This window comes from Ictidomys tridecemlineatus, chromosome 10 (assembly GCF_052094955.1).
Source record: "Ictidomys tridecemlineatus isolate mIctTri1 chromosome 10, mIctTri1.hap1, whole genome shotgun sequence".
Lineage (NCBI taxonomy): Eukaryota > Metazoa > Chordata > Mammalia > Rodentia > Sciuridae > Ictidomys > Ictidomys tridecemlineatus.
The window spans coordinates 51,498,001-51,508,078 of record NC_135486.1 but is presented as its reverse complement, the minus strand read 5'-3'; the positions used below and the strand labels follow the sequence as shown (position 1 = coordinate 51,508,078).

General features: G+C 44.6%; 1 protein-coding gene across 1 annotated transcript; it reads left to right on the top strand.

Moving 5' to 3' along the window:
- Positions 1 to 1,188: 1,188 nt before the first annotated feature.
- Positions 1,189 to 5,786, top strand: LOC101962293 (left-right determination factor 2). The gene is made up of 4 exons (XM_078024678.1): positions 1,189 to 1,438; positions 2,336 to 2,582; positions 2,760 to 3,104; positions 4,561 to 5,786. Exons 1-4 carry the CDS (start codon positions 1,189 to 1,191, stop codon positions 4,922 to 4,924), a joined length of 1,206 nt encoding a protein of 401 aa, XP_077880804.1. The 3' UTR covers positions 4,925 to 5,786.
- The last annotated feature ends 4,292 nt before the right edge of the window (positions 5,787 to 10,078 follow it).

Below are 10,078 nucleotides of genomic sequence, written 5' to 3'. Positions count from 1 at the left end.
CTGAAGTAGATCCTGTTATTGTCATCATCTCCTGCCTTCAGATGAGGAAACTGAGGCACTGGGAAGTTAAATAACTCACTAGCAGGTTTAACATGGAACAAGCAGTAGATCCCATATTCAAACCCAGCTAGTCTAAAATGTGTTGGAGAAGGCACTGAGGGCTCCCACTTCAATATGCCCCCAGTACCTATGGCTTTGGACAGGACATGCCTCTGTGTTGTGGCTTTCTGCTTTCTGTCTTTCCTCCCATGTCTGGAAATGACGAGGACTCAGGCAGAGTGCTGAGGATGTGAGCTGGCTCAGTGAGCAGACCCCTCCCCAGAAAGATTCTGCTATTTGAAGGTGGAAACTCGCTCTGTGATTGTCTGATTGGGAAGACAACAGCAAGAATTGCCTTTCCTGGGGCTGGGGATGTGGCTCGGGCGGTGGCGCGCTCGCCTGGCATGCGTGCGGCCTGGGTTTGATCCTCAGCACCACATACAAACAAAGATGTTGTGTCCGCCGAGAACTAAAAAATAAATATTAAAATTCTTTCTCTCCTCCCACCCCCCTCTCTCTTTAAAAAAAAAGAATTGCCTTTCCTGAGTCAGCTGCCTGAGTTCTGTCCTGACAGCATCTACTTTCCTCTGTCATGGGGGAAGGCAAGGAATGTGACAGAACCTTGAGAGACACATGGCGTGGAGCGGGACAGGATTGCAAGGGCTAAAGGATAGAGGGAGATTCCTTTGACTCAAGGGGCATCATGAAAGAGGCCAGGACTAGCAGGACTGCAGAACACTTTCCCTCCCTCCTTCTGGGACAAATCTAGACCCATAATGTCTTCCAGGAAGAGATTTAAAAGCTGGCTAATAGGACTCACTTGTTCACAAAACAATCTTGCTTTTTCATAAAACAAGATTGGGATATGTTCAGGGAAATTCAATATTGGGAGCTGTCAAGGAAGTATAGGTAGAAACCCCAGGCATCCAGACAGTCTTTTGTGCCTTTTTGGATAGCCTGCTCCCTGGGACTCAAGAGCCTGTCTGGCTGCTGAACTCCCAGGAGGTCCAAGGGGTGTGACCTATGCCCCTCCCTCTTCACCCAGGGCTGGCTATAAAGCTGGCCAGCCCTAGTTCTCAGCAGACCCAGCCAGGCCCAAGATCCTCCAACAGCCTTCTTGGGGACACATCTACCGTCCTGAACTGTACCATGTGGTCCCCGTGGCTCTGCTTGGCACTCTGGGTGATGCTACTAGTGGGCCCTGGGGAGCCCCTGACTGAGGAACAGGTCCTGGACAGCCTGCTGCAGCAGCTGCAGCTCAGCGAGGCACCCACCATGGACAGGGCCGATGTGGAGGAGCTGACCATGCCTCCTGATGTGCAGGCCCAGTATGTATCCCTGATGCAGCGTAGCCATGGGGACCGCTCCCGTGAGAAGAGATTCAGCCCGAGCTTCCGAGGTGAGCCCTCCACCTTCTGCATCTTGATCCTTAGTGGGGAGGGACAGACAGACTGCCCTTAACCATTCTGGTAGTGTCAAGAGGCCCCTGCTTTGTGAGGCCCTGTGGAGAGACCTTGTGGTGCCCATGGTTAAGGGGCAGTGAGGAGGGACCATGGCCTGTGAGGGTGGGTGGATCTGGGCCTCTGGGCTTTGGCTGTGCATTGATAGATCTCTCAGGGCCAGGAGGAGGTGTGCCAGGCTGGACCTGCTGGCAAAAGCCCAGGCCCCAGAGAAGAGGAGGAGATAGAGAGCTACTGGGCTTGGGTGGGTATGGCTAGAACCAGGTTCCCCCAGGGAACTAGGTTACAGGCAAGACTTCTCTGTTTCCACATTGCCACCCTGATCTGAGGGTGATCTGGAACAAATTTCCTTAAAAACCTCTTTCAACCATTTGCTACCTGGAACAGTGGATGACTGTGTCTCATCTGTCTCCCTCCCAGCATGGTGAACACTGAAGTGAGTGAGTGGCTGTGGGTAGCTGGGAATATTGAAGTGTGACAGCAGAGTGTCCAGCTGTCAGAGATGCAGCTGCACCTCCATCTTAGTGCAGCCTATTGCCTCAGAGCTGGAACCATCTGCTAAGGGCCCAAACTACATCCAATGCCGCAGGTGCTGATATTTGATTTTCCATATGTTGGAGTTAGCCAAGAGTCCCAGAGAGGCCTCTTCCTGCTGGTGGAAATCGTTATTAAAGGAGTCCCAGACTCAAGGGAGATTTTTAGGTAGCTGGGTTTGCCCCAGAAACACAGAACAGGGGCTGGTCTCTCCTGGCCTGGCAGCCTGTTCCATGGCCTTGCCACCTTCAGAACTCCCCTGGTGTACTGAGAGGCTATGCTGACCCTGCTCTTGTCACCAGAGATGGTGGGCAAGTTCTTGGTGTCCGAGGCCTCCACGCAGCTGCTGGTGTTTGGCATGGAGGGACGACTGCCACCCAATAGCGAACTGGTGCAGGCTGTACTGCGGATCTTCCAGGAGCCTGTCCCCAGGGCCACGCTCCGCAAGCAAGAGAGGCCGTCCACGCGCGGCCACCGGGCCCGGATCACCATTGAGTGGCTGCGTGTCCGCGACAATGGCTCTAACCGCACCTCCCTCATAGACTCCAGGTGTGGATCCTGGCTGCTGTGTGCTAGGGAATGGAGTAGGGGATGGAGTGGGGAGGAGGCTGTTTGGTTGAGCGCGAGAAAGGGGAGCAAAAGGGGCGGGGCCAAGGGATGGGGCGGGGCGGGGCCAAGGGATGGATGCGGGGCGGGACCAAGGGATGGAGGTGGGGCGGGGCCAAGGGATGGAGGCGGGGCCAAGGGATGGAGGCGGGGCCAAGGGATGGAGGCGGGGCGGGGTAGTTTCCTCCCCGATCCCATCCCTCAAGCGATTCTCCGTTTCAGGCTGGTGTCCATCCACAAGGGCGGCTGGAAGACCTTTGATGTGACCGAGGCTGTGAACTTCTGGCAGCAGCTGAGACGGCCCCGGCAGCCCCTGATGCTGAAGGTGTCGGTGCTGAGGGAGCATCTGGGCCCCGGGGCCTCGGACGCCCACAAGTTGGTCCGCTTCTCCGCGCAGGGGGCACAGGGCGCTGAGAAGAGGGAGCCTCAGCTGGAGTTGCACACGCTGGACCTTAAGGACTATGGGTATGCTGCGGCTGGGAGGCCAGGGACACAGCAGATGGCGTGGTCCGGGCCTACCATCTCAGGGACTGGCTAGGGGGCGGCTGTGCAGACTACCCAGGATAAGACCGATTCCTATATGTTGGAGTTTCTAACGATAGAAATTGTATTATTCAAACGTTTATTTACTTACTTATTCGTTCATTCTGGGGATTGAACTCAGGGGAGGTTTACGACTGAGCTACACTCCAGTCTTTTTTTCCCCCAGTATTTTTATTAGTTGTTGATGGACTTTTGTTTTATTTACTTATTTATATATGGTGCTGAGAATCAAATCCAGTGCCTCACACATGCTATCAAGAGCTTTACCACTCAGCCACAACCCCAGCCCCACTCCCAGTCTTTTTTATTTATATTTAAGACAGAGTATTGCTAAGTTGCTGAGGGTCTCTCTAAGTCTCTGAGGTCTCAAATTTGTGATTCTCCACCCTCAACCTCCTCAGTGGCTGGGATAACAGACATGGGCCATGGCACCTGACTTATGAAAACATTTTGTTGAAAAATAATGCCATTGAATCATACACATTATTATAATCACCTATTTTCACTTTTGCCATCATGATTAAGTCTTTGAAAAATATTAACTCTAGCTGTTAGCAAGGATGAATTCTTTTTCTCATGGGACAGTTTAGCTATTTGGAACAGACAAGGGCAGCATAGTATAGTCAGCTTTCTGGATCCATGGCTTTCACATCTGTGGATTCAACCAGTCACAGATCAAAAATATTTAGGGGAAAAACCCTCATCTTACTGAACATAAAGAGCCTTTTTTTCTTGTCATTATTCCCCAGACAATGCAGTGTAACAACTATGTACAAAGCATCTACATTGTATTAAGTATGATAAGTAATCCAGACATGATCTTAAGTATATGGGAAGATATGCATAGTATACAAATTTTACCATATTTTATACAAGGGACTTGAGCAGTGCAGATTTGGGTAGCCAAGGGGGTCCTGGAACTAATCCCTCATGGATTCTCTATATTGAGGATGACTATATAGTAGTTAAGACCAAGCCCTTTGGAATCAGACAATTGAAGTTCCATCTAGTTCTGCCTTCCACTGGCTTCATGTCCTCTGGCTTGTCCTCCACTGAATATCTTTGGGCTTCATTGTTCTCAAGTGTAATAGGGAAACCCTCTCCAAGTTTCATCTGGATGAAATGTAGGTATCACCTGGTAATACACATGGCATACCTAGGTCAATGTCTAGCATATTAGGAGACTATTAATAAATAGTAGGTCACTTTATATTCTGAATGTTTATTCATTTGTCTTCTATTACAAGTACCAAGTTTTTTTAATGTAATAAAAGATGGATTATAAATCTCCTTTCAGATTCTCCACTAAGCTGCCCACTGGACCTCCTTATCTCGGCCCTTCGGCTGACCTCTGACCTATCTCTCCTTGCCCCCACAGAGCTCAAGGCAATTGTAACCCTGAGGCACCAGTGACTGAGGATACCCGCTGCTGCCGCAGGCAGGCATACTTGGACCTTGAGAAGACGAAGTGGGCTGACAACTGGGTCGTGGAGCCCCCTGGCTTCTTAGTCTATGAGTGTGCAGGCAGCTGTCTGCAGCTCCCTGAGCGCCTGGCCAACAAGTGGCCATTTCTCGGACCAAGACAGTGCATCGCCTCAGAAACAACCTCACTGCCCGTGATTGTGAACATCAGAGAAGGAGGCAGGACCAGGCTCCAGGTGGTCAGCCTGCCCAACATGAGGGTGCAGGAGTGCAGCTGTGTCTCAGATGGGGCTCCTGTATCAACGGGCCTCCAGCCATAGGCACTTAGTTTAGCAGTGTAGCCACTTGAGGCCTCTGCAGAAGCAGGTCTTAACGTAGGTCTTAATTTTACACTTAGCAGTTTACCCTTGTCCCAGTTTAGTGCTTCCATGTTACCTTTGCCCTATGTTCTTCCAGTCCTGTCCTTCTTGTCCATCACCCATCCTAAGCACTTACATGAATAAATAATGCAGTTCCAGATACTGTATTCCAGTAGGAGACCCTGGCCTACTTAGAAGAGGATGTGGCTGAGCAATGAACAGCTTGTCAGCTCAAAGTTTCTATTCCCTGGCAAATTCTCAAATGAGTAGGGAATAAACCCTATAATGAGAGCTGGGGAAATAGAACTGATTTAGTCTATTATCTGATGAATTAGAACAATTTAAAAATCCCTGTTTCTCCTACACAAGGAGATAGCTGAAAAACAACTCCTTTTCCCCAAAATACTGACCTTATTTTTGTAAAGGTATCTAGGTCCCTGTTTCCCTGAGAGGGTGATGGAGGAGGGAGGATGAAGGGTTTCAGGCAGGGGGCTGTAGACAGGGAATTAGAACCCCTGGTTTTTGACTTTGATGGGGCTACAAGCTGGGACCTCCAGCAAATGCAGAAGACTTTGAGTTCCTGAGTCCTCTTAAAAAGGAGGAGTGGGCTTCAGCTCTCAGACTTCTTTGCCCCAGGGATCTGATAGTCCCTCACACTATCTTCTACTCCACAGACATTGCCTGTATGTATTTAGGTGATCCCCCACTGTTTTAGAGAACTTATCACCAGAGACAACATGTATTTACATATTGCTGTTCTTATATTTAGCAAAACCAATTAAATGTAGGTAATATGAAGAAATAAAATGAAAGTGATGTTTCACTCTATGTCTCTATATTTAATTTCTAGTACTCTACTCTTTCTTTAAGAGAGAAGGAAGTGGAAGGAGACCCTCATCGTTATACAAAACACATGTATGAATAGGTGAGAAAAAAAAGAAAAAAAATAGCATTACCTTAGATTAGATAGAGAGAAGTGATGGGAGGGGAGGGGAGGGGTTGGGGAGATAGTAAGGATAGTCAAATGAAATAAATATTATTATTATTACTATGTGTATTTATGTGACTGCATGACCAATATGATTCTGCCTACTCAGAAAAATGAGAAATTATATCCCATCTGATTCAAATGTATGATATGAACAAAAAATTTAAAAAAAAGATTTAGCTATAAAAAAGAAAAAAGAGAGAAGGAAGTGAATATGAGGGAAGGAGAGCAATGTAATGATTGCTCTCAATCATTAAAGAAAGTGGGTGGCCAAGGATTCTCTCAACTTCTAGGGGCATTGAAGACTATAATAACTAAAGTTAGTTTAGGCTTTCATTTATGATTTTTATATTTTTCCACACAAATCTCATTTCAAAAATAGTATTGTGAACAATCATATATTTCTTCTTTTCTAAAAAAAATTCTTCCTAGTTATATATGGACACAATATTTTTATTTTGTTATTTATTTTTCTCTGGTGCTGAGGATCAAACCCAGTGCCTCACAAGTGCAAGGCAAGTGCTCTGCCACTGAGCCACAACCCCAGCCCTATTCCTTCTTTTTGTAAAGCACTTTAAACTCTGCAAAGATGATTATGGGGTCCAGTGGGGTGTAGTGTTGAGGTAAGCAAGCTTATATTTATTGAGCATTCATGAAGAACCAGGGATCCAGGATATGTCACATATATAATATCATTTAAGTTTTTGCAGCTATTCTTTGAATTAAGTATTCTTATTCCCCTTTTCAGATATAGAAACTGAGGCCAAAGCAATGCAAATCTGTTGAATTTCTACTCCATAGAATGGGTTATATACTCATTTCCACTCCAGTTCCCAATAAGTCAGCTTTACTGATGACACAGACATTGGATTCAAATATCATTTGGAAGCTGTCATATCTGGCATTTCGCCTAAATTTACCTTTGTCATTCACTGGGGTTTTCTTATGCCTAACTATGGAGAAACTTATACTTAAAGTTCATGGACTATTTCTTACCCACAAAGCTAATAAATATCAATTGAATAGTAGAAGAAAAAAATAATTTTCTGAGGAAAGCCAGGATTTGAGGACATTGCAAGAGTATTATAGAAAGTAGGGGAAGAACAGTTGGCTCTGATTTATCAATGATAAATGATAGATCATCTCCATATGATATCAGAATGAAGCCTTTATATGTTGGCGTTGTAAGTACCATATGGCATATGGTTGCTTTGTCTGTAAGAGGGATACGGTTATCTTGTAAAGAATTCTACCAGCTACTCAATGATGTATCTGTGGCTCTAAAAGTCTATGGTCTCCGGGCTGGGGATGTGACTCAAGCGGTAGCGCACTCGCCTGGCATGCGTGCGGCCCAGGTTCGATCCTCAGCACCACATACCAACAAAGATGTTGTGTCCACCAAGAACTAAAAAATAATAAATATTAAAAAAAATTCTCTCACTCTCTCTTTAAAAAAAAAAAAAGTTTATGGTCTCCCAGCCAGTAACATATTATCAGTGTTAAGGATGGGTCTGCTCATGCCAGCTTGAACGAGGCAGGAGGATCACAAGTTTGAGACCAGCCTCGGCAAATTAGCAAGACCCTCAGCAACTTAGCAAGACCCTGTATCAAAAAAAATTAAAAGGATTGGGGTTGTAGCTCAGTGGTAGAGTACCCCAGGGTTTAATTCCCAGGACCAAAATAATTCATTTAAAAAATACAGGAGATGGCTTCATTTCAATGTAAATAAAGATGTGCTCATTAGCTCAGGGAGACAATGTGGTAGATAGAAGCTTCTCTCTAAAGACATCCATACCCTAATCCTTAGAACTGGTGAATATGTTACGTTACATGGCAAAAGGGACTTTGCAGATGTAATCAAGATCACAAATATTAAGATAGGGAGATTATCATGGATTATCCAGGTGCACTGAATCTAATCACATGAACCCTTCAAAAGCAGAAAATGTTCTCTGGCTAGAAGCAGGAGAGATGAGATAGAAGGGAGAGGTCAAAGAGATTTGAAATATGAGAAAGACTCGGCCTACCATTGTTGGATTGAACACAAAAGGGACCATGATCTTGGGAATATGAGTGGCCTCTAGGAGAACTGAGGGCTCTGGGCTGATAGCAAGCAAGGAAAAAAGACCTTGAGTCCTACAACCACATGGAGCTAAATTTTGCCAACACCTGAATGAGTCTGGAGGCAAAAATTTTCCCAGAGCCTCCAGGTAAGAGTCAGCTGACATTTTTATTTGACTTTGTGGAACCTGCAACAGAGACACCAGCTGAGCCTACCAAGACTTCTAATCTACAAACTGTGAGAGTAAATTATTTTGTTTTAGAGGCTAAATATGTGGTGTATTATTACAGCCACAATAGGAAAAGAACACAAAAGTGAGACGGATCCCATTAGAAGTGGGACATAGTCAGGAACAAGGTGAAGGCCTATAATCCTAGCTAAAGGGGAGGCTCAGGCAGGAGGATCAAAAGTTCAGGCCATCCTGGTAACTCAGTGAGAACCTGTCTCAAAATGAAAAGAGAAAAGGACAGGGGTTGTAGCTCAATGGTAAAGTGCCTCTGGGATTAATCCTCAGTACCAAAAAGGAAAAAAAAAAAAAAAGATAAAGAAAATTGCCTCTAAGAACTTAAAGAAGAAGGAAGCCTGTGGAGGAGGTGGAGATTGGAAGAGATGCCCCAGCTAATTTGAATGCTAATGAGGAAAATGGGGAGTAGGAGGTGACAATAAGGTAGAATATTAAGAGGAGGAAAGGGGGGAGAAGGAGGAGAAAGAAGAGGGCTGTGGTGGAGAAGATGATAGAGATGAAGATGAGAAGGCTGAGGCTGCTAAGAACAAACAGTAGAGGATGATGATGATGACAATGTGGATCCAGGAAGCAGATGAATGAGGATGACTAGACAGCAACACTTAAAAATGGCCACCTGTGACCTATTCACCTTCCATCTCCCATCTCAGACTCTAAACACAGTCACCTTCAAGTAGAGAGGCCCTCTTGCCCAGAGGGCAGAATCATCCACAGATGGCACCTGCTGTCTATTACCCAACCAAAACCACAACATGAATTTGCAACAGGGAAGGATTAAAAAAAAAAAAAAAAAACCAGAAGTTCCACATACCTGCTTTTTTTTTTCTTCAAAAATACCTTAGAAAGGAAATTTTCTTTGTATTTTTTTTTCAGTAGTGAGGTTTGAACCCAGAAGCATTCTGCCTCTGAGCTACATCCAAACCTTTAAAAAAAAAAATTTGTACTAGGCATTCAACATAGGAGTGCTTTATCACTGAGTTATATCCCAAATTCTTTTTATTTTTAATTTTGAGACAGTTTTGCTAAGTTGTTGAGGGTGCTTCTAAATTGCCAGCGTTGGCTTTGTGATCCTCCTGCCTCAGCCTCCCAAATCCCCATAATTACAGGCATGCATCACCATACCTTGCTTGCTTTGCATTTTTTTCCTCTTTTTTTTTTGTTTCTTCTTTGTATTTTTTAAACTTATGTTTTAAATTTTTGTACATATTGTAGGATTCACCTACTTTTAATGATCTTGAATGACCCAACCAGTCATTGGGGCATTCTCTGTCTTACTTATGACTTTACTTGTTGTGTGACTATGTTCATTATAATCTCAAAGGAGAGGGAAAGAAAAAGAAAAAAAACAATAAAAAATATTCCAAGCATTCCAGTAACTTTTTATGTGTGTTTGCTATTAGTAGATGATTTATATGAGATGGTTAAAAAGTATCAAGATAAAAGGTTTATTTTATTCCTTTATTTTTTGTCTATGATGTTTCTGTTTACTTATTTATATGTTTGATCCATGTGTGAAACAATGATGTCCAACAGTAAAATGGAATTTTATTTTGTTGAGTTGTTCTAACAAAAAGTAAAACCAAGTTAAAGATGTGCCAGACTGCATAGGAAAAAGCAGTGTAGAGAGTTATTCTCCCAAAGCATCATTAATGGTTCTCCTTTATTGGTGGGATTAAAGATGATGTTTGTGGGCTGGGGAAGTAGCTCAGTGGCAGAGCAATTGTCTAGAATGTGTGAGCCTCAGGGTTCCATTCCCAGCATTACAAAAACAAAACAAAAACAATAAGACAAATGTTCATTTTCTCCTTTGTTCTAATTTCT

Excerpts from the sequence above, each read along its gene's own strand:
- LOC101962293 (XM_078024678.1), top strand. The coding sequence starts at position 1,189 with ATGTGGTCCCCGTGGCTCTGCTTGGCACTCTGGGTGATGCTACTAGTG. Across the intron at positions 1,439-2,335 it reads ATTCAGCCCGAGCTTCCGAG|AGATGGTGGGCAAGTTCTTG; the intron begins GTGAGCCCTCCA and ends TCTTGTCACCAG. Across the intron at positions 3,105-4,560 it reads CTGGACCTTAAGGACTATGG|AGCTCAAGGCAATTGTAACC; the intron begins GTATGCTGCGGC and ends TTGCCCCCACAG.